This window comes from Branchiostoma floridae, chromosome 15 (assembly GCF_000003815.2).
Source record: "Branchiostoma floridae strain S238N-H82 chromosome 15, Bfl_VNyyK, whole genome shotgun sequence".
Classification (NCBI taxonomy): Eukaryota; Metazoa; Chordata; class Leptocardii; order Amphioxiformes; family Branchiostomatidae; genus Branchiostoma; species Branchiostoma floridae.
In genome coordinates this window covers 1,170,211-1,195,710 of record NC_049993.1, presented here as the reverse complement: position 1 = coordinate 1,195,710, position 25,500 = coordinate 1,170,211, and the positions used below count along the sequence as shown (strand labels likewise).

General features: G+C 41.7%; 2 protein-coding genes and 1 long non-coding RNA gene across 3 annotated transcripts in view; all 3 read right to left on the bottom strand.

Annotated features, from left to right (window-relative positions):
- Positions 1-12,760: 12,760 nt before the first annotated feature.
- On the bottom strand, positions 12,761-15,393 carry LOC118432601 (doublesex- and mab-3-related transcription factor A2-like). The gene is made up of 2 exons (XM_035844234.1): positions 14,856-15,393; positions 12,761-14,367 (listed from the first exon to the last, which is right to left on the bottom strand). Exons 1-2 carry the CDS (start codon positions 15,373-15,375, stop codon positions 13,595-13,597), a joined length of 1,293 nt encoding a protein of 430 aa, XP_035700127.1. The 5' UTR covers positions 15,376-15,393; the 3' UTR covers positions 12,761-13,594.
- A 2,203-nt stretch (positions 15,394-17,596) lies between these two features.
- On the bottom strand, positions 17,597-21,860 carry LOC118432639. Its single transcript, XR_004833108.1, has 3 exons — positions 21,827-21,860; positions 19,557-19,716; positions 17,597-18,651 (listed from the first exon to the last, which is right to left on the bottom strand). It is a non-coding gene; the product is annotated as an uncharacterized LOC118432639 (long non-coding RNA).
- Positions 21,861-23,212: 1,352 nt separating this feature from the next.
- The window catches only part of LOC118432598 (YTH domain-containing protein 1-like), a gene marked incomplete in the record, with an annotated part of 28,617 nt that continues 26,329 nt past the window's right edge, over positions 23,213-25,500 (bottom strand). Inside the window, 1 exon segment of the mRNA XM_035844230.1 lies at positions 23,213-25,491.

Genomic DNA, 25,500 nt, shown 5'->3' with positions numbered 1-25,500 from the left:
CTGTATCAAATATATTTCCCAAACAAGCCAGAGGAAACGGGTCACAGCACGCAGTAGAACACTTCCATTGCTGAAGCCCCACCTCGAGTTAGTTTTCCACTAAGCGCCCAGCTGCTGCCAGAATACTAAGTTAGAGCTTTGACATCCTATCTGGCGCCAAATGGCCAGGTGGTTTCTTCAGCGTCTCTCTCTCTTCTCTCTCTTCTTTCTCTCTTTCTCTCTCTCTCCAAGAAGAACTTCCTTGCTCTCTCTACTCTCTCTCAGTCTTTTTCACAAACAGTGTGTGGTATTTTCAGAATCTCACCAACTTACGGTAACATAACTTTGTCAAATATAACACAAACTAAACAAACGAAATAAACAAAGAAACAGTATCGAGTATTCAGTTACCGATCTTTTTCAATGTCTTTTACCTTGTACGTGACATCTCAGTTTTTTTCTTATTTAACAAGACAGCATATTTTTGGAAATGAAAGGTTAGAAAAAGGCAGAAATCAACTTGTCATCTAAAATTATCTTGAACACCATACAAGTTGTTCCTAGATTAAGAACCAGCGTCTCTTTGAAACCAATGAAAGTTCAAAGTGAAGATTTGGAACAGTCTACACATGTACATCTACACTAACTTATCATTATACCAAATGTATAAGATGTCGTCCTTCCATGTTTAAGATAACGTTTCTAGCACCCAATTCACACAATCGGCTCCTGCATATCCGAAGAACCCACTAGCGGGCCCAGACCTAGACAACTTACCCTCTGTCCCAAGGGCTATCAACCACCTCGCGACCACAACACGGGATATCAAAACCTAAACCTCCACTGCAGTATCATAACAAGCCACTAGGAGGCCAAAAACCTAACAATTCCTAGGTCTGATCAAGACCTACCCACATACCAAGTATCGAGACAACCCATCGAAGCATTCTTGAGTTATCGTGTTCACAGACTGATAGATACACATGGACGCTTCTTGGCGAAGGTTATGGCACATTTTTGATAGGTGTGTTTGTGTGTGTATGGGGTGGTGTATATTAAAGGTATCTGTATCAACGAAGACTCCATATTCTGTCCATACCGTCTCGGGTTAGACCCGGGTCAGAGCCATCGGATGGCCGTATAAATGACAGAGACGGACTAGCACAAATATTGACAGGCTGTGTGTTTAACGGTACATAGACAGGCTCTGAACCAGTGTAGTGGGAGGGAGTATTTTCATTTCTCAGTGTGGCTACATATCCAGGGAATGTCAGGCCCACGGTCCCGCACATGTTCTACAAAACGGGAAATTTTATCTGTTTTACAAACTTAAGTTCAGTGTTATATACTGATCATACAGCAGTGTAGTTAGCCCCCCTCCCCCTTCCAAACTGTGCACGGCCCAAACATAACCCTGTCAGGCCCGCACGGTTAGCTGTCAGTGTGCTGTGCTGGGTAGCTCACATGTCAGCATGGACTTTTGACACCTACGTGTTGTCTAAACGTACCAAGTAAGAGTAGCGTTTTCAAGTATGTTCGGCGCTACATCTGCAGTTCGCAGGACAACGCGAACTCACACAGGAATGTCTGGCGCGCGATTTGCGGGGAAGATCCTGGACTAAGCAGACTTGTAAATAGCTTCGCTCTCATTTCTATAACTGTAGCCAATATCAGAAGAAGAAGAAGAACGTTATTGCATGACAACTGTACATGGTACAATGTATGGCAACGACTTTTACACAAAGAACAAAATAGGTGTAGAATAAGACTTAACATCCTAATTAACATAGCAAGAAGGGCTAACACAAGTCTTTGATATAGTGTTACAATTGAGTTGGGCTAATCATGAGTTTCATTATTCTTTCTAATAGCGAAGCAGTCTTTGATATATTTACCTATCTTTGCATTATGGGGGTTGTGGCATTTAAAGATATATACAAATCTGTCTGTAGCATCGAGTCTCTTGAAATCTGCTGTACTGAATTCGAATGATATTAATAGCTCATTGCGTAAAATAGCGTATCTAGAATAATATCCTTACTACATTATCGTAAATATTGTACAGGGAATGCGGTGGAGGATGAACTTTTTTTCTGTCAATTTTCACAATACTGGCCCAAAATAAGGAAATTATACCTAAAAATCTACAAAATATTTCCAAGGTTTTCACACCTCAACGACCAACAAAAACAGTTGCTTAAGTCGTCCAACCCGTTTATATACGAACATGTTGGACAGTTCATCTCCCATTGCATACGAAAAAGTCAAACCCCTCAGATAGTTTCGATAGACATAGATCTAAGATAGATGTTCATGCTCTGTATACCACTGTCTTACTTTGCAATCAGCCCACGGTCATGATCATTATTATTAATATTATTTGACGGAGTTGAGAATGAGATACAGTTCTGACCAGGCAGTTGAAATGGACTTTAAATAGACTTGAATAAATCGTTTGCTTAAGTTTATTTTGGGGGACTGACAACGGGATACAGATATGTGTAGCTCTATCTGTGTTTCCTGGTTGCAACATGTGTGAAAATACCGTAGTGGCAATGTTGATGGAAAGTTACAGGGCATTAGCCAATAAAAAGATCTGGCTTTTCATCAAGGTCATGGGGGAAGAGGCAAGGGTCAGACAATGTATATAACAGAGATAAAGTTTATGAGTTTTAAAAGCCTATATACAGAATTTTACATACACGGTACAAAATACATAATAGCGAGAGGCATGATATACATAGCAGTATGTGAGTTTGACACTTATTATGCTCGCGATATTTATTGTCATCTGCGATTCTATATGTTTTCCAAGCTTGGACTATGTACGAAGCTACTATTTAGATGGACCAGGGCTTAATTTACCCGCTTTAGGTAAATGGATAGTACAGAATGCTATATATTCTTCTTACGGTTTGATCAAGCCAAGTAGTCTCTACCAGACTCCATAGGTCGTTGGAAAAACAGTAGATCGTTGGTCGCGCGCTGTTCACTAGCCAACTGTACTTCTCTGGCCGGCTTACTCCTCTATTTGTTCCATTTCTACGGCTTTTCCAGTGACCTATGGAGTCTGGTAGAGACCACAAGCCAAGAGCCTTGACCAAGCTCCACATGTATCCTCATGCATTTTCGTTGTCCGTTGTCTGGCCGTTTTCGAGGTAAATTATGTTCTCAGGTTTTTCAGTTTTGCCTACTGTCTAGATTAGGCAATATAGAAGAACGTTATTGAACGACAATTGTGCATGGTACAATGTATGACAACAACAATTACACAAAGTACAAATTACCTACCGTATTATCATACCACTCCATTTAGTCCACTAGCATTGTAGCAACTGAAATTGTTGTAACATAACGTGTATGTATAGTGTTAGACTGTAACTTCTGTTATCTATACATTGTCACTGATGCAATTGTTACGCTATAAACCATCTATCTGTCTTTAACCATACTCTGAAGTGTACAAAGCATTCTTAGGTCGCAGAAAATATAGTTAAACGGATACTTAAGTCAATTCTAATGTCAAAGAATAAGATATGAAGGAACGAAAAGGAAGAACCTATTGTAAATCATACAAAGCAGCCACATGTCAAATACTAGTACAATGCATTGCAAAAAATGTCAGAAAACGGCTACTTCTGTCGTACAATGCCAGTTATAAAGCCAAAGAAGAAGATATGAACGAACGAAAAAAATTTATTGTTAGTCATACCATAGTTTGTGTGTTTAGCAATTTTTTCGACTGTCCTGATCACTTGGATTTCATTACGAAAGCTTTCATAATGAAGGTATTTTTTTTCGGCCAAACCTTTTTCAGGCTTCGCACGCTCGCATCAGCTTTTGATGCTCTCAGAGTATATCATCCATATAATAAATTGAATCAACATAATGAATATACATAGCCTCATCTGTCCGATAACCGGTGCAATGGCCTAGTGGTTAGAGTGTTCGCCTTGCATTCGGTAGGTCGTGAGTTCGAACCCCGGCCGAGTCATACCAAAGACTTTAAAAATGGTACATGCTGCTTTCTCTGCTTAGCACTCAGCACTAAAGAGAAAGAGTATGGAAGTTAAACACACATCACTACCAGCGGACCAGCCCCCTGCTGTAGTGGCTTGCACATGTGTGGCCCAAGGGCTACTCGAAATGGAGATGGGCGCCACCCCAAAAGCATCTGCACAGATGTAAGGGTAACTTTAACTTAACTTAACATCTGTCCGATTATGATGTAAGTTATAGTCATGTTTACAAATTCGTCGCAATTTCATAAAAAGTCCCTGAGCGCGATCCACGGCAGAGCTGCCACCGACTAGCCAGATTATAACAATCCGTTCTCAAATTTTCAATAATATCTGGTTTTCCTGGTGGTCTAGACTATAGGTGTTTGGCTCGGGTGACCATGTAGGTAGGTAGAATTTCGATGGAAAACTGTTGGTAATATCCTTGGATGGCCGCAGAAAATCTCCGACATGATGGAAAATCAACTGAATATAGGGCAAATCAAAATGAATGTAGAACACGAATGACAGATCGCGTAAGTGTGGGGTAATATGGAGAATTATGGACATATGAAAGTTACCTCATTGTGATATGAAAGACTCATTCTGACATTTAAAAAATGGTTCTATATAGTCTATACAGTTCATTGTACCAGGTAAAAGATATACGAATAGATTCCTCTAGCTCTTTTTCGACAAGTTATTTGATCCATGGACCATGACCGTCGACGTATTTGACAGCTTTACCAACTCTAGCATGTGCTGATTTTATCTGTATTCTGCCAACTAACAGCTATCCAGATCTATCGGACAGTTTCTGCATATCACCAGCAGGTTATGTTTTTGTGCCGTTTGCCCGTGTGTCTGTGAACAGCATAACCAGCGAGACGCTGTGTATGGATCCTTGTGATATTTGGTGGATGTTGGTAAAACGAAGGTCAACTTCGATAATTGGCCCCTCAGTTGCTTTCTAAGGTACTGCAGCGGAACTTCCGCTTTTGGCATCAAGCGTTCTTGACATGCTGTAGTCTTCATAGTAAATGGAAGATAGATCTTGAGACAGTGAGTAAGTGATGTAGGTTTGGGCCCCCTAGCATCTAACAGAACATTCAGGTCCAGGTCCGGTTCAGGTCCAGAGGATCAGGTCCAGGTTCGGACCTGAACCTCGACCTGATTCAGTATGTGAAAACTTGTGAATCGCGATACTTAAAACAATGGTCCATTTTGCTACAAAGAAATCTGTTTTGTTCATTCTACTCCCACGTGCGTTTTAAAAGCTAACTGCCTCTGTACGATTGGCTGTAAAATTTGGTAGAAATGACTATAGACTCTACTCTACTTCGCTCTTGTTAATTTCCTATAATCCACAAAATGTCTGAATGCCTGATCATATAATTTGTTTATTTTCCAACATCCGATCCGCCGAATTTTTTCAGGTCCGGTTTTTCTGGACCGGTCCAATAAAAAAAAACGGTTTTGTACCGGTAATGCTGCTTTCTCTGCTTAGCACTCAGCATTCGGGAAAGAGTATGGAAGTTGAACACACACCACTACCAATGGACTAGCCCCCTGCTGTAGTGATTGCGTTGTGTGGCCCAGGGCTGAGGAAACAGAGATGGGCGCCGCCCTATGCGCCATCAGGCGCGGGAAGGGTTTAACTTGACTTAACCGGTACACCGTACCGGTACCCACCCCTAGTTGTAGCAGTCCTTGCTACATACAGGAAAGCTGTCGTCGGCCCGTTCTCGGACCTCTGTGTCAACATATGGCGATGTGTATACATGCTTTACGAGCTGTCATTGAGAGATGCTTTCGGTTTTGTGCCACATTCCAGCCAACCCTCCTCTCATCCGGCCGTGTTCTCCAAATGATACTGTGTGGATACTTGTGGGGGCCGGCCGGCCGGCGTGTGTGCTGGAGCAGGGACGGAGCAAACGGACGGGCTGTGGGGAGGGTGACATGTTTGGTGACAGAGATACCTGACATGCCAGCAGCGCTACTCTAGCTACACAGGGGTAGTCTTCGTCACGAGCTGACGGATGGACATGGGTGGAAAGTAATGTTTTGTTATATCGGAATTGGTTGTCATTAAAGCGGTACATCTAATTAAAATCTTAGGAACGGGTGCAGTACATTGGGTACGGGTACAGGTGCAGGTACAGGTACGGATACAGCTACAGGAGCAGATGCAGGTACTGGTACATGTACAGATGCAGCTACAGCTACAGCTACAGCTACAGCTACAGGTGTAGGTACAGGTGCAGGTACGGGTACGGGTAAGGGTACGGGTACGGGTACGGCTACGGGTACGGGTACGGGTACGGGTACGGGTACGGGTACGGGTATTGGTACGGGTACGGGTACGGGTACGGGTACGGACCTGTACTTTGGCTCATGTAAAGATACAGGTAAAGGTACAGGTGCAGGCATAGGTGAAGATAGATGTACAAGTACAGTAGTGCAAGAACAAGTCCGGACCTGTATCTGTATAAACAATTACAATTGTTTACAATTGTTACAATTATTAAATTGACATGGTGATGATGATGATGATGTTTTCTCAATATTCAAGGTTTTACAGATGTACTTCTATTCAGTCTGAAAAAGTGGTGTCCGCTACTGATTTAGTTTACTTAGGTACAGATAGAGGCCCACTAGGTGTTCCGAACCGGACCTGTACCTAAAAAAAATTAAAGGTACATGGTTTTTCTAGACATCCGTAGTTATCATCAGTGTAAACGGTGATACTATGGGCCAACCAGAACTAACATCTATCCTTCAGCTAACACTCTGAACCGTCCAATCCTCTGTAGTGTTGGAATGTAGGACATTGTCTTTTCGCAAACCTCTTCTTACCGTACAGAGATACATCACCGTAAGGCCTGGGAAAAATGTTGTCTTCTAGGTTACAGTCCTGAAAAAATAGGCTCTGTAACCAGATTCTCTTATTCTTTTTATTCACATATGTTAGTTACGGATGTTAGTTACGAATGTATATTTTGATAATGTCATTTGATACTACTATTGTTTATGTTATTCTATAGTCTATGTTGTGCCATGTATGTGTTTCTATGTACGGGAGGGCAGCTTCCAAAGACGCATTTTGCACCTGTTTTGCCCTCTCATTCACTCTGTGATAAATCCAAATAAAGAAATAAAGAAACATATATTTTGTGAGTATCAGGCTGAAAGCACGATTTGCTTATATAAAGCCTTCTACTAAAAAAAATAAGCATAAAACAAGAGTAATAAACAACATACATACATAAGTACAAAATGGATAACAGAAAGGTAAATTTAGACAAGACAAGTTGGTGCCGAATCAATTAGGAGAATCTACCTGCAATGGATATAAGTATGGACAATATTAAAGATATTACAGTTTTTGTACATGTGAAATAGTTCTCTTACTCAATTACATGTACATTTCAGGCATGCAAACCTGGAACGCATCAGGCTTTTTTATTTTCATTGTCATAATAATAATAATAATAACCATACAGATATGCATTGGACAAGGATGAGTATATTAATGAGAAAGACGTACAATATCTAATACACATTCTTTCATCATCTATTTAAAGCCATCATTTGTTAAAAGTGTAAAGTTTAGGAAGTCTCTTTAGATGTCACTATCTAGAATATATTGTTATGTTCCTTTGCCAGTCGTCGACTTAAATTACGGCCTTTTCACTAGACAGCGATCGCGATGCGCTCTCACTGCGACCTAAATATTATATGTGTAACCTTTGATTTTATACTGGGTATATCATACAGCATGTAAAAGTGAGACTGAGAGGACAACAAAACACACAAAGTGTAAAAAGATTCGTTTCTTTTCTTTACAATTCGTTGAGCGATCTGTTATATAATTAGTTCTATGTCGCAGGGAGAGCGCGGCGAGAGCGCCGTCCTAGTGGAAAGGGGGTATAAGACCGGCATGTTTTCACATGGTTCAGTCAAGTAACCCAAAACACGATTTTTCTAGGCCTGACTGTGTGCGTGTTTGGGGGAGGGGTAATATTGTATCTACCATAAGGACACACCGCCGTGCTGAAGGCCTCGTGTTGATATTTACTCTTCTTTGTTGACTTTGTACGCTACTAATGTCTTGTGCAAACAGCTTTAGCGGCCCAATCAATTATGTATCATTTCAATCACGTCATGTGCCAGCCCCGCTGTTGACAAGAAGTCTTTCTCATTCTAAAGCTCCCACTCTCAGCGGTGTTGACTTCCGGATCCCTCTGATAACTGTTGGTGAAAACTTGGCCGATGGTTTCAGACGATAAGACGTGCTGACGGAGAAACAGTAGAGGAGTTCTAGCCGTAAAGAACAAAGTTGCCGGCAGCAGTCATGCCACACATACAGGTGACGGGAGAGGAATGCTGTTGCCAAGACAAGTGCGACTGTTTGTGGGCCGGCCACACAAACGTGCTATTGATACATGTGAGTCTATGTAGTACTTCTGTCAGGCCCTGCGACAGGACTTGCCATAGACACACATTTGTAGAGAGGAGAGAGTTTGGTTTGTAGCAGCTACCTATTACTGTGTAGTGTACCCAGCCACGGGGAATATGAACTCAAGGAATTAAGAACAAAAGCGTGAAAATATTTGTCGACTATAGTTGAAAGAAGAAACTTCCTGGCTGACTGTACTGTCCAAACTGTACCTCCCCGGTGTCTTTGTGCGAGGGGGAGGGGACAGAAAGGTGGGTTGACTTGGCGTGACAGGACAAAGTGGATATTTGGTTGGAAATAATGATGTAACAAAATGTTTCTCACAGTCAAATAGAGCTTCAAGGAGGCGTGCCGAATAAACCCAGGGCCCAGGATGGGCGTAACTGCAGGTGTTTGGCCCCAAACTCAGAGGTCCTGGGTTCAAATCCGGTCACGCTACCGATCTTGTGTCTTTGGAAAAAGCTCGTCAAATGAGTTCCTCACTCCACCCAGGTGTAATAATGGGTACCTGACTTCGGTTGAGGAGGTAAAAGGTGGTGGAAGGAGAGGGATGGGCTCCACCCTCCCATACTATACCCTAGACACGGTGGATATTGCGTTTTGACAAACCGACAATAGCGAAACCCATACAGTCCTACATTTGTAACATTACCAAGAAGCGAGAAGAAGCTGAACGTTTGTGTTAGACTAGATTTGTGATACTTTTATATGTATATATCTTGACTTGTTGTGACCTGTACTTAGCTCGGTTGGGCAAAACTGTACAATAAAGGTCTTCACTCATGCATTAACCCATTGCCATTAGGCCTGGAACTAGCTTTACGTATTGTCTTTTGTATGTGACATTGTTAAAATAAGTCACTAACTTGAGTGCAGTTCCACATTGTCATTTGCTGTCAATTTGCAAAATGAAAAATAAAAACACGCACCATTTAATATGTGTAAGAGTTCATGCAACCTGTAGTGGGATATAAGTGGTCATTTGACGTGTAGTCAAGATGATATCCCCAAATATGTATATTATGTAGATATTAGCAACACATGTAGTTAAATTAGGTAGGTAGGTAGTTAAACCGTTCTGTATGTATTATATGTACAAGTTACCTCACATTGTATCCTTTACAGTTGTCGTGCAATAAAGTTCTATCTATCTATATGTACTTTTCCAACGTACAGTATGTGTGCGTGAGTGTAAATCTCCAATCTGCATATCCGGACAGCTTTAAATGATCCACTAACAGTGAGAAGAACCCCTACTCTTTTCGATAAGTGTGGTGGGTTTCTTTACTTGCTCAGGGCGTGACTCTTCTCAACAACACGGGACCTCCACTATACTATCCAAGGGACGGCTCTAACTGCTCATCTTAACCCAAGTGAAGTGAGGAAAGTCGCGTAAGTGCTTTTCTCAAAGGCACAACGTCGGAGCGTGTCAGGGGGCTCGAACCCAGGGCTTTGAGTCAGATAAAGAAACCTATCGAGTTGAGCAGATACTCGAGTTGACTTCAAGTGTTACATGGGGCATGAGGTCATGCTTACCGTTATTTGCAAGAAGTGACGTATTGAGAATTCAAAATCCTTCGCACTTGACTTGAAGCTTCTGCTTCTGAAACTTATCGGTGAGCCACAGGATATATACAAATCTCTTGTGTCAGTTAATGCATGTCACACTCACTCTACTAGGCAGTCATTGCATGGTTATAGATTACTAAATACAAGGAACAACAGCGGGAGGAGAACATTTAATTACAGATCAGTTAAAGTGTGGAATCTGCTACCCAGAGATGTCAAGATTGTGTCCGATATACGATACGATTGTTTAAGAAGATGAGAGACCAATTTTACGGATCATAATTTTTAGTGTATGTAGACCTCTGACCTCATTCGAGATTTTAGATTTTTTGTATGTATTCGTGTGTAAGTCCGATCTATACTTGAGTGGATGTTATTGTATCTGTTTATGTATTTGTATATACTGTATGTCTTCTTATTTGCATGAGCCCTGGAAGATAAGCTCTATCTGAGCCAAAGGGTATCTCAATAAACTCAATATCGGCTTGTCAGTAGCAGGGAGGCTGAGCTTGATTTTATTGAGATATACCGAACTGCAGAAGGATTGATATAACATCTTGACGTCTTTTCAAGATGTCAACTCGGAGACCAGACTGTGGGAGTGGGAAAGGCCCGTACTCTTTTCGATACGTGTGGTGGGTTCTTTGACGCTGACTGTCAGAACACGGGACCTACATTTGTCATCATACCCGAGAGACGGTCCTAACCTAAGAAATGAGGGAGGTGGTGTAAAGTGACATTCCCAAGGGCACAAGACAGGTGGCATATCAACGGATTCGATCCCTGGACCTCTGGGTTCTGGGACAAACGCCCTGCTATTGCGTTACACGGTCCCACAATGTGGCTTATAGGACACATACCAATAGTTTAAATGAACAGAGGATATTACAACATAAGTGAACATAATCAGTAACTACTAAACAAATTAGGTAACAGAACAGAGATATCATAGCATAACCACATACATAAATCCAGATTATCAAACCAAGGTTTCGCAGAACTGAACAGAGCGAAATATTTACAAAATATAAGAGAAACAAAATACCAGCCGCATACGTGGAGACAAGTTGTATAATCATGTGTATAATTGTCTTCTTCTTTTGTTCGAGGCTTTGTGTATAAATTTGGAAATTTTAGAGACCCCTCTTTGAATAACCACTTAATTCTGATTTCATCCCTTTCCCAGATGACCTCTGGAGATTTGTAAACATTTTTTTTGCGAAACAGACCTTCCCGTAGGTCATCATAGAAAGGGCAGTAGAAAAAAAAGTGTGACTTGCTTTCTACTTCACCCAGACTACACATTGTACAAATCCTATTTTCCTCGGGGATTGCTTGGTGCCGTCCGGTTTCAATATTCAGTGTTAACGTTAATACTCCCGCTCGCAACTGCGCACAGAGAGATCTTCGGCTTAAAATTACGAAGGTTCATTGTGATATATCGTTCCGTGCAAAAGGCATCCTTAAACAATCTGTAAGTTCTTATTTTGGGCTTTAGCCATATGCTAGAATTCCAATCTTCTTTGTACATCTCGAATATAGTTTCTCTTTTATTTGTTTTGAATCAGCTCTTAGTTTGTTTATATAGGTATATATGGTATTTGTGTATCTTTTACTTGTCCATTTTAGTTCTGGCGAAAAGCAACGCGGGACATAATATTCACCCGAAAGGTTTATGATGGCAGAGTATATTTCATATCAGAAAATAGAGTCGACAAAAGAATGTTGTTCAAGACGTTGACTTTTTTTATCATGGTTCCTATATTTCCGCTCTTGCCATGCATTGCTACAAGTCCTGTACCTGTACATGCGATCAACAAGTCCTGTACCTCACCAAGAGATAGGGCGCACAACTCAAGTTCTGGGCATCCATAAGGCCCCCTTTCCACTAGACGCTCTCACTGCGCTCTCACTGTGGTCTCACTGCGCTATCACTGCGACCTAGATAGGATATGTGTAACCTTCGCTTTCACACTGGGTATATCATACAAAACGTAAAAGTGTGACTGAGGAGACAACAAAACGCACAAAGTGTAAAAAGATTAGTTTCTTTTCTATAAAATTCGTTGAGCAATGTGTCAAATTTTAGGTCGTAGAGAGAGCGCGGTGAGAGCGCCGTCCTAGTGGAATCATATAGTTCAGTGACTTTTACTCATGTCCACCAAATTTCAAATCATTGTGGTCATTACTGTTTTGTCGACGTCCCTTTAAAATTAGTAGGTCAGTGACGAGACAAATAAGAGTGAACTCAACTGTGAACAGAGCTGTGTGGATCGTGTTTCTCATGCCATGATATCTTAGAAGACATTCAATGTTTGTTTCGGATATCATTTGTATTTCAACTAGAAAGTGTTTATCGACTTTCACCAGGGCAACTTGACCCGCATACTTTAGGTCACAGCTCAATTGTCCATATTTTTTCTCCTTTTTCACGTAACTAACGTTAGAGTGTCGTCTGTAAAGTACTGATCGTGTACTCCAGTCTGCGGTCCACAGGCAAACAGTGTAAAAAGACTCCCAGCGCGGCCTGATACACAACTGTACGGTACATTTATGAAAAATAATGCGTGGCAGGAGAGCGTGTATAAATATCCTATGACAGCCTTTGTTCCAGTGTATAACTGACACCGCCGAGAAACAGCCGTGCCCAACCGTACATGTTAGCGGGGCTTGCGGAACGACTTACTACTGTCAAGACTTTCTGTCTGTAAAAGTAGTGAACTGCTTCTAACTTCCACAAAAACAAGCCACCAAATCTCAACATTCTTCAGCTTTTTAATATCACTCGTCAAGTTTCTTAAACAGCAAAGGCACATTGGAAACATAAAACGTTACCAAATGCACATACACAGGTTTTCATCAGAGAACGGTTGACATAATATACGAACTTCGTTACCACATTTAACCTGATTGAAAGGGATGGAAAACGAAACAGTTTGTTGTGTCGTTGGGTGGACTTAAGACTTTTCGACGAAGATATCAAATCAGACAAAAAAGTCGATGGCGAAGACTTACAAGCTAACAATTAACATGACACTACACGAAAGAATCTGACGAGAAAAGAAAAACTAAAGCCCCGGTTGTTCACATTAAATTGTACAGATATTCAAGTCCGTATGTACTAATAGTAATTTAGTACATGAGTTGCGAATTGACATTATTTTCTCGTAGATAAGAATTTGAGGCCGAAGAAGTACTAGTAGTATTTTTGGATAGATAATTAGGCTTTACAACAGTGGGATAAAAGTAGAAATAACTTCTTTCCCGAAAAGTTTACGAAAGCCAAAATAATGTCGATACAAACCTCATACGGACTTGAATATACGAAAGTGTAAATGGGGTTTAACCCGAGATTTGAAAACACTGAGCAATGGATAATATAAATGGCCAAATCTGGGGCCACCCTTGCCGATCACAAGTCAAGAGCTGAGTTGTCAGAATACATTCATTACTTCAACCAACCAACAAGCTAGCATTGAAAATTATCTGGAAAGTCATTGAATCACTTCATAAAGTTTGAAAAAATGTTCATTGTCTCATGTCATTTCTGGAAATTTATTTACAGATGTAGTTACCAGGGCCGTCCGGGTTATTTGCTGTGTTCTTTGTCCTTCTCTTCTTGCAGCTTGTGTGAGCTGAGGGCGGCCGGCGGGGCGCACGCAGTCCAGGGAAGCCACAGTCTCGCCCCCGCTAACTCAGCCCCGGAGACAGCCGGCTTCCCTGCCGGGGACACGAACGATGGGAGCCCGCCCATGGCCATGGACAGGGTGGGGGTGTGCTCGGGCCGGGACGCGCTGTCCGGTACCGGTACACGGCCGTGCGGGAACAGGCCGTAGGGCCGACCCAGAAGTGCGTCCACTGAAAACGGTGCTATGCGAGGTGAAAACAGGAACTGTGGCGGCTGGTGTGTAGTAAAAGGAGAGAAGGCTGATTTCGTCTCCTCGTGTCCGACTGTGTTCCCTGGAGGACGGAACGCCGTGCCACTACTGCCGGGGAGAGACAACCCCGCCTCGGGAGGCTTGCTAGGGAGGCCCGGGTAGCTCGCTAGCACTGCTTCGTTGGCATTCAGGAAATGTTCTATGGCTTTGACAAGGTCGCCGTTGCATCCTTGCAACACGAGATCCAACACGCTTCTCTTCTGTAGTGGGAAGATGCGCTGCAGGATCTCTATCGGGCTGAGCCGGCCTGGCCGAAACCCGGCGGAGACTTCGGAACTGTCCGGGGCGAACTTGGAGCTGAAGGCGGCGGTGTCGCCACTGGAGGACGACGTTCTTCTGTCCTGTGCGGCGCCTCCTCTGTCAGGGGACGTCTCGTCCCTCTCACTGCAGCTGTCGTCCGTATTACCGCTACTCTCCCTGCCATCTGTATAGAGATAACACCCTTTAACGTCTGAACCAAGATCTTTTCACTCAAAACCGGGACTTGAGACTTATAACTTGTGTGTGCTCCCAGAACGCGCACTGTACACCTAAGCGTAGCGCAGTTCGCAGTTACACGGACATATACACGTATATTGTAGTTTGTTAATCAAGTTAGTCTTGCCGTCAAAAAAGGGGGCTTGTCCTGAAATGTCTACAACGTCCACTACATTAAAATTGAAATCAAACAAGTAAACGTATAAACGTATGCTTTTCGTAGAGTTTCAACATTGTCATATATATATTATATATATCTTTGATACCTTTCAGCATATCGGTTCTCTCTTATAATCTCTCTTACTAAAAATGTCTTAGACCTAAAGAAAGGGTTCGTCTTGCCGATGTCCGGTGGCTCACAATATGGTTTATTTACGGACGAGAAAATCCCTAAAATTTGCCAATATCTGAAGATGAAGTATATTGTGGCCTTACCGTCGTCCCTGTCAGGCCCGTCCGTGCTGTTTGGTTCATCGGACTGTGAGTCTGGCCAGATCGGGCCGGGAGGCAGGTAGCCGGGCGAGCAGGCCCTCAGGCCCATGGCGATGGCGTCCTCGGCGGCCTGCTGTCTCTTCAGAGCCACCTGTGCGGCCATGACACGCTGTCTCTCCGCGATAAGGTTGCACTTGGGACAGGTGCAGTCCCGGTACCTGCAGTGGCGCTTGTGTCCCTTCAGCCAGCTGACGATGCCATGGTTGCGGCAGCGGGCGCACTTGGGCCGCCTGGTGCCCTTCTCCGTCATGGGGCGCAGCAACAAGCCGCTGTTCATCATCCCAACACCGCCGGCTACCGTCAACACTGGCCTAGATACTTCCCAAACGCCCAATGTATCAGTCTTTGCACCGCTTCTAGCCCGCAGTTGTCCAGGCCCACCCAGAATGCTACAGCTTCTAGCCAGCTTTGTGTTAGAGCCACAATTGATTGACGAACGGGAGAAAGCTAACCTTACTGCCATGAAATACGCTCCCTTATTGGACAAAGGATACTCACGCTTGACAGCCAATCTAAATGTTGAGTGACACCGAAGGCCCTAGTCATCAGTACTAAAACAAACTCCTCTCAGTGAGCACACAAACTGTTGGTGCAAGGGGCGGGAGTGGAAGGACACGAGTGCTGAGCTAACCATAGAAAGGGAAACCGTCACCAGCACTTACTGTCAGTTTCCTTTGGTGAGAGGACAGACGACACAAGTTAGGATCTTGGTATACCTGAAGCCCCAGGCAAAGAGCATTGTACGAGGGGTACGAAAAAACTAAAATTTCTCACCACGAAAAAAAACCCCTCAAGTTTCTAGCTATAACTATGAATTTTATAAATGTCTACCAAATTTAGAACCATTGCGATCATTACTTTGCAGGTGACACCTAGTAACGTTAGGTGAGAGAATTGAGATGAAAAATGTACACTGAGCTACGAACTTAGGTGTACGGGTCAACTTGTTTTGCTGAAAGTCAGATACCCACTTCTTTCTAGTTAGAATACGACGGAAATCTTCATTAAACATTTTGACAATGTCTTCGTAGATTTCACTGCATGAGAACCACAGCACTGATCACAGTTCAGCCTTGTTTTCTCCCAACTTGTTTTCTCCTCCACAACATCGACGAAAGTAGAGCCCACAGTGATTTAAAGTCTGGTGAATATTGATGAAAGACGAAAGTTGTGCACGCTATTTCTTGATTAGGCTTGTCATACATTATTGACCACCCTTCGTACAGACCAGACACAACAACTTGAGCCGCATGAGTGCCATCCTCAACACACTCACCACAGTCAAACATTCTCTACTTCGTCCATCCGAGCTGTCCTCACTTTTTATCTGTCCGCCGATTTAGCTTTTCAGATGCCGTTTATAACGGCCACAAACATGACCAGCACCTCCTGCTATTGCATATACGGTATACGTTAGTATTCGCCCCGGTGTAAACATAGCCAGTTTCACGGTGCGGCAATTTTCTGCTCACACTTTGGACCGCTTCACACACGGTGCGCACATTCAACTCCGTATGAGTTGCGTATTACCAGTATTTTGGCCTGGGTAAAGTTTGAGGTAAATACATAGTATTTTCAGTTAGATAATCAAGCTATATACAAAGGTAGGTCAAAGTAAAAATACAGCCTCTTCCCTGCAAACTTTACCTAAAGCTAAAACTGTCACTATGCAACCCATACGGACTTGGATACGCACTAGTGAGAACCGTGCTTTGGCTCTTAAGTCTGAACCGTCACATAGATGTTGATGGGCAGATGACGGAATGTTACATAACTTTTCACCGAAGTGTGCTAAGCTTGAGTGTTACGGCATTGCCCTTAAAAATGTTGACTAGTATAGTAGTATGTGGTAGACCACTGAGACACGTTGTCTCCATCGCGCTGAAGTGCCTCCTGTCGACGACAATTTTAACTGCAGGACTACACACTACAAACAGACCTATAGTATAAGCCTAAGGGAAGGATCGGTAAATCACCAAATCACTATCCGAACATCTAGTGAAATGGTGAAATAACAATTACAAAATGTACTTACTTATTCTTTAAACAAATAGCTTTAAAGTACAAATGTATAAGTAAGTGATTATTGTTTTCCACCATTATTTAAAGGAAAGAATCATCAAGCTCTCTCACTGAAGACGTACTTTAGTATTTTAGTATCAAAGTACAAAACTAGTAAGTAACGCCATCAGGCAGTTAACCTGGGCATTGCATGCACCACCTTACAAACAAGCACAGGAACAAAGAAGATGTTGCGAAATATTGTCTGACATACATACAGTGATGTACCAAAAGAACACAATGCTCTCTCGGATAGTACTTAGAGCTTGTCTCATCATCAGGGTCAGTAATGTATGACCCAAAACAAGCCGCTAGGGGGCCCAAACCTATACCATATAACTCTCGGTATCAAGAGCTGTCTACCACTAAAAAATCATAGCCGCAGCATGTTCAGAACTTGAAATATCGAACCAGGGGGTTCCGCTGCAGTACCGTAACAGGCCGCTAGGGAGCCCAAAATCTAATCGTTTCTAGGTTTCATCAATACCTACTCACATACCGAATATCAATACAATCCATCCAGGCGTTCTCGGGTTATGCTGGTCTTCTACATACATAAAAATAACAAACCAAAAACATACACACACAGACACACACACACAAATTAATTACCCAATCAAGTCTCTGAACCTTTTGTGTTAGGTTTAATGATATTTTTTACAATCTTCAGACCTTCTTTTATGAGAAAAATTCTGTGCCTCTGCTCCCATATATCTAGTCCTTGATAGGGATTAATGAGACAAATTCTACACTACAGACAATGATATTGTGGTCCATCATTACACACTTAAATGTTGCAAACATGGTACTTATGTGAATAAATAAAAATTTGGATACGAGTATCCATGTACATAGTGTTTTCCTTTACTGTACTGTCTTTGATAAATATGGGTACATGTGTTTCCTAGCATTTTGGAGAGTGACTTCAGTTTGAAGGCCATATTAACAGAACCATATCTGATTTGTATTGTCTGGATTCAGGTCTGGATTTGTAAGTAGGGACCTTAACCCATGGCATATATATGTGTGCTAGAATAGTAGAAATACACTGAACGTTTCTTCAGTTACATGTCTAATTGCAAATTGCATATTGGCATGAATTTTACATGTAATTTTAAAAGTATGCATGCAGAATTATATGTATACTTAGATTTCATATGTTTATAATTCCAGTTCCAGTCCTATGTACAGGTACACAGCACTATATCCAGGGCTGCATATGCAGGTTAGTGCAGGTAAAATTGGATCTGTGCAGGTATTTCTGGTGTCTACCTGCACCTAACCTGCACTGGTCTATATACTGGGTTTTATACATAAATGTCCTATGATGTAGGTGAATAGGGACTGTTACCACTAATTAAGTATTAAAAAATGGCTCCTGAACAATTTTAGTATGATCCATGCTTCCTAAATTCAGAGTGGGGCAGGTAAGATTTATCTGGTGCAGGTAATTTTTAATGTTACCTGCACCAGTGCAGGTATGCTGAAAAAAGTATTTCGAGCCCTGATATCTGATTACATGTATGCAGTACTACATCTGATCACTAGGTGTCTCTTCAGTTGTCATCTCCTGGTCCCCCTACATGTATCCCCGTCTTCTCTCCTACTGTTCTTTCTTCTCAGCTGGACCTGCTGCATGTCCATTGGCTAGGGGACATTTCTGGGGACTTTCACTTTCCTAAATGAACACAAGAAAGAGAGCTCAGTTATAGCAGTTAATATTAAAATATATAACTTCAACAATAGACTAATGATCATGGAAAATAACAAATATTCAATACGATTTAAGCTTTGAAAAAGAACACATCCACAAACTACATGTAATTCCTAACTGCACATCTTACAGTGCTTATGTCACCAAAAGTCAACATTTCCTGATTAAATTCAGCCAAACAATATTTCTAATGAACATAAGACAGTTTTACAAAATATACACTCTTCTGGTGTTAGTGTTCATCACCAGGTATACATATAAACATGTTTAGAAGGTGTTCAGCACCCTGGACAGGTGTGAGTATGTAAAAAGTGTTCAGCACTAGGGACAGGTGTGAGTGTGCGTGGAAGGTGTTCAGCACCAGGGACAGGTGTGTTTAATTGTGTGGATGGTGTTAAGCACCAGGGACAGGTGTGTTTACCTGTGTGTGGATGGTGTTCAGCACCAGGGACAGGCGTGAGTGTGTGTAGAAGGTGTCCAGCACCAGGGCCAGGTTTGAGTTTCTGTAGAAAGTGTTCAGCACCAGAGACAGGTTTGAGTTTCAGCAGAAAGTGTTCAGCACCAGGGACAGGTGAGTGTGTGTAGAAGGTGTTCAGCACCAGGGACAGGTGTGAGTGTGTGTAGAAGGTGTTCAGCACCAGGGACAGGTGTGAGTGTGTGTAGAAGGTGTTCAGCACCAGGGACAGGTGTGAGTGTGTGCAGAAGGTGTTCAGGACCAGGGACAGGTGTGAGTGTGTGTAGAAGGTGTTCAGCACCAGGGACAAGTGTGAGTGTGTGTAGAAGGTGTTCAGGACCAGGGACAGGTGTGAGTGTGTGTAGAAGGTGTTCAGCACCAGGAACAGGTAGATGCATACAACTTACAAACCCACCTGGACAGGCTTGATTGCCTGGCTGGAACTAAACACACCAGGCAGGAGCTTGGACAACAGGGGATCAAGGACCGGCTTGAGGAAGCGGTGGTACACCCACAGTAGTACAGGTATCACAATACACGAGATACACACCATACTTCAGGATTACACAGGTCACCTGGAGGGACAATAACACAAAAAATTCTTAGTTGTTCTTACAGCTAAATAGAATCCCTTCTTCACCATACAGTTATTTTTTTCACTGTCAATGATTAACACAGAACACTGGGACCGCGTGGCACAGTGGTAGTTTATTCGCCTCGGAACCGAGAGGCTATGGGTTCCAATCAGACTGCCGTGCCACCGATCTTGTGCCCTTGGGAAAGGCACTTAACACGGCTTTCCTCACTTTACTCAGGTGAAAATGAGTACCTAGTTTCGGCTAGGGCCGTCCCTCGGATAGGACGTTAAATGGAGGTCCCGTGTATGGGGAGAGCCACACCCCATGCACATTAAAGATATCATGTTAAAGATATCACGTGGTGCAAATCCTTCTGTTGGCAGTTGGTGATTCACTTCAAATCACCCGGATGGAGGCCTGGCAAACCTCTGTCTCGTATCAGCCACACGGTAATTTACCCCGTAAGGGGCGGTATAACCCGTCGTGTGTAAACATGTGCGAACATGTACAGGGTTAGCCCTTAGCAATAGCCTACATCTAGTTGGGCAGCCCTGGCTGTTTGTAAACAGCTGAACAAATAAATAAATAAAACTGATTAACACAGATCTTTTTTCAAGATGACCATACCATTGGAAGTCCATCAGAAGCAAACAGTAGTACAAGAATTTGGTTTGGAACCCTATAACTATGGGAACAAGCCTTGTCTTGTAACCCAATACCTAAACAAGACTGGCAATAAAAATGTATTATTGCCATGACGACGATTGAGGGTACAACAATACAGCTCAAATCAGAAATAGACTGGAACTTCCCTGTCGCACTATCCCTGGCACAATATACTAGCCCACCTGTAACATAAACCTACAGCCAGCAGAAATGTACTATCCCCGGTACAGCACAATGGTCTGCCAGTGACCTAAACCTACAGCTGAGCACTACAGAAGTATTTCCTGTCTGCCTGTGGCGTATGGCTTGAACAAGCTCTAGAAAAGAAAATGTATCCTTCATAACATAACATAACAACCAAGACAACGTGATCCATTTTGCAGAGTTTCCCTGTCTACCACTAGTTTCAAAGGATAAATTCCGCCAGGAAGCCAGTGTGACCTACATTTCACCATTGCGTACCAGAGATACATCTGGAACAGATTTGGGGGGAGGGGGGTCTTGCATACCCAGCATACTGCATTCCTGTGGAAAAATTCCTGTGCAATTCCTAGAATTTTTGCACACTGAATGCAATATATACCACTTGACGACTCCCCTGAGGCGTCGTCAAAAAAACACATGTGGTGCACAACACTGTGCTCAAAACAATACGCTTGTTCATATAACCCAAGTATGCATGTGCTGCAACAGGATTTGTTAGTACAGTAGACTCCAACTAATTGCATTATGGCCAGTTGCATAATTTGGATAATGGCATGGAAATCTGAAAACCCAAACCATTCCCCACTCACCACAGTATAAATAAAATGGCATAATTGCATAAGCCATAAGTCTACTATAATATGTCGATGAAGGCTCCTGACTAGTGAACAGTTCTCATCTCAAGCAGTCTCCATTTGTATAAATTAATAGTCCTCAATGAGAACAGATCAACTCAGCCACAATGTGTTTTACAAACAAGAACTGTACTAGTAGTTATATGGTTTATATATGAAATATACTTCCTTGAGGTTTTGTTTGAACAGCTGTGAAATTATGTACTATGCCTTTTTATACTAACATCCATATCGCTATATTTCGTAAGTACTGTGCTACGTTTGCATAGTTCCAAAAATTATGGTGCCTTTTGCAATTTGCCTATTCATAATTAAATTACAGTCAGACTTCGAGGGTGTGAACTATTCCTCCTTGTCCCTGGCGTATAAGCATAGCTGTTACTGGCTAATTACAAGTGAAAGAACCAACCTCGCTGGCAAGAAAACTACTGAAGAAGAAGAAGAATGTCGTGGAGTCTTCGAGACCACAGACACCGCCCCCCTCCCCCATAAAGCTTTGTGGTCACTCAGCACATAATTCCTATGCCCAGAACTCTGCGGGTAGCGTTAGAATGCTTCAGAAATTGTCTGATTCAATGTGAAGAACATAAAGAATACATTACCTATATTTCGTGCAAGTAATAATGGTAAACGTTTTTGTTGTGTTTAGTATGACCAAGAAGCTCCTTGGTATGACGCAGGTCCGGTACATAAGGCCGCCGAACACAGTATCTATCCGCAACCCCTGGTCGATAAACAAAGTAGTCCGACCTAAATCTTCAATTCTTGAACTAAAATCTTGAATTGCGTGCTACCACTTTAACGTGAAAGTCAGCAAGGCGTGTTTTTACTTGCTGCTATAACGTTAATAGTTGGCTTTTAGATTGTATGAATAAATGTGTGAAGTTGGCCCTGTCGGTGTACATATCAATGCGCGTAACCTTTACAGCTGACAAGTTGGGTGAGTGGGCTGCAGTTCTGCATGATCCCGCTTGGGCCCATTTAAAAGGTGGTGTCAATTATAAACATTAAAAATTTTTTTTTTCCAGAAAACGAAGGATCTTTTATAACGTCCTTGAAAAACGAATGTCAGGTCCAATGATTTAGTCATTGCAGCTTTCTACGGTACTGCAGCAGATTTTTTCTCTCTTCGGGGATGGTCAGATAAACCAAACTGGGCAAACATGTTGTGTTGTAGAATAATAATTATAACGTTACTTGTAGAAGTGACTCTAGGGAGGTAGCCATGACTATAGTTGCAGAAGTGAAACTTGTCAAATTGCCACCAATATGGAAGCCATGAATGTAGTTGAATGCCTTGTTAGTTGTGATGCCACATTTCATCACTTCAAACCTTGCTAGGACGTTTATGGTGTCTATCTTAAGAATCTGGCGATCTTGTTTTTTTACCCGTTTTCTTTGTGCTATCTCTATAAAATTTACTTGCTATGGCCTTAGATATCACTTGGGACAGAGAGCAGGTGGTGTAAAGTTAGGTTTAAGCCCCCTGGCAACTTGTTGGAACTACAGAGGCCAATTTCGTTTCAGACTCAGAAGAATAATGTATTTCGCTAGGGTTGATGCAACATCATAATTTTGGTACATAACTTACAGAAGTCCTAAACAACAGACAGAAATGTTAATTTCCAATGGATTAAGTATCAATGAATACAGATCGGTCAAGTTTTTGCATAATTTCACTTGTGGTGAAATACTGAATGAGTTTGCACAACAAAATGACACTCGCTAAACCCATGCAGACCCTACCCATGTATATCCCTTTAAGTTTAGATGTTTCCTTGCGGAAAATTATGGAGTTCAATAGAATAATGAGTGCACATGAGACTTAGTGCGTACTCTAATGTAAAATGTGAAGTAATTTGCGTTTTTTGAAATAAGTATCTATCGGAAAATAACACTATGTTCTGGAGTTCAGGACCCCTTTAAGTTATCATTTATGATCTAACACTACATGTTGAACAAAGCTAGAATAATAAAATACACAAAGGCAGTTTAACAGTGCGTTTTAATACTTCTGGGGAAAATAACATCAGCAAATTTCCATGGAGCCACTAAAGAAATAATGTACATTTAAAATGGTACAATGTACATGTAGCTGGTACAATGGACCACACAAACCTCCCAACATTCCAAGCCTTTCGGAATGTTTTGTAGACATTTTAACATGTCTCATCTGAAGTATACACAGTGTACGTAGCAAAATTTTATCCCCATAGATAACAATATCCAAGGGTAGTACACAACTAGATAAACAGAAATATAAAATGACTCTTCATAGGGCATGTGTCAACCTGCTTTAAGCACTTGGCTTCAATACTACAGTATTTTCTAGACTTAAGTACGCACTCGTAATCAAATACGCACCCCAGACTTGGGCAAGTCAGAGACAAATCTGAAAATTTATGGAAAAACTAAAAAGTATGCAGCCTCAATGTTGAACACATTTGAAACCAGGTAAATGCAATATTAACTTTCTTCTCTCTTCCCTGAAGAACTTCTGCAAAAATCAAGTTTTTTACAATGTCCTTGCTTTAAAATGTCAAAATGGTTTCTATACATGATGGCATTGTTCCATTCAAACTTGTGAAACACAAACTGTAAGTAACGAAATTGTTCAGAATAGCAGAATGTTGTACAACAAAAAAATGTATTTCATATCCTTTCTATAACTGAAGCACAACTTCGGTCTATATGAGGTCCTTTTCCCATTAATCCAGGCAATAACCTCAAACAAAGTATGTACTCTGACTTTGGCAACAGTTTGGCATTTATAAAAAGTTTTCAAAGTGCGTACTTTAATCAAGAAAACAAAGAGTATACTAGAATCTATATTGTGCCAACAGATGAGGACTGTGACTAAATCTAAGTTATTTTCTAACACAAAATATTTCATCACATTTAGTGTAAGAAAAAAGTGAAAAAATGTAACATCATCCTACAATCTCTGTTCTGTGTCCAAACAATAGATAAACCAACAAAGCTGTGCATGTATTTGTATGGTACATAGTTGTATGGTACATACATGTCAAGTTCTTGAATTCAGTCAATGGATACATGAAATGTGTGATCCTTCTCAGTTCTCACACAGCTAACATCACAGGTATAATATTATAAATTACTGCAGATGGAAATAGTGCTGTGTACCTGTATACCAGATCGGAACTGGGGTTGTAGGCCCAGTGCAGGTCAGGACTTGTAATTCTGGACCTGAACAAGTTTTGGTATGCAGCACTAGCTGAAAACCCTTCTTGAAAATCAAGACAATTTTCGACTAAGACTTAACCATGGCCAGAGAGTCAACTTAAAGTAATAGTTCTCTCACCATTATTTTTAAAAAATCAGTTCAACAAAAATGGTGCTAATTACACTTGTAGCTGCATGATGGTTTTCTTGACAAAGACACAACAACTGGCCAATCTAGTATTACACATTGTTCAGTATACATAAGTCAACTCGACTGAATGTTCAGAAATATGTCATTACAAAGTACATAAAATGTCACAAACTACTTGTACATATACATGTGTTATTCACAGTTCTGGACAGAAGGTTTAGTTTTGAAGAAACATGCCTGGTGTTAAGAAAGACCAGCTTTGAGTGACTACAGGCACTAAAATTCTTTCTAAACTCATGTTCAGTGAATTCAAACCATGATTTTTTCCTGGCTGCACTGCTAGCGTGGCATGGCACATAGATATTTCAATAGCTATAATTGATACTTCATCTGCATTGTTAGCAATATTCTGAAACTAAGTTGGTCTGTAATTCCCAACACAACACTAGGATGTGCCTCCGACTTGTACTGCTCAACTCCAGTCTTGACCAAGTAATGAGCAAAAACTGGTTCTGTGACATCATGTTATGTAAATAGAACACATGACTGTGAGCAGTGGATTATAAGTTCCAGAAGGTTTAGGGTGACCTAGGCTTTCTGTGGTACACCTATGTTGGAAATTACAGTTCAACTTTGCCTCTTCTTTAAGATAACAGCATCTAGACCTTTGGTGGTGTACTTGGAACACAATATCTCATTTACAACATTCATGAACATAATTCCGCACCATAACAAAACAGCAAGTATTACGGGTATGAAAACATGCTTTGCTATCCTTGCCTAAATGACTACAACTCATCCTTACTATGACTATAGTTTTGTTCCCTACATAGTACTTATTGTTACTCAGCTGTAAGGCTACTAGTTATGTTCTTGATTGGACTACAGTAAAATCCTTGATTGTTCCAGTAGAATCTTCAGGACAATCTGTTACTACACGAC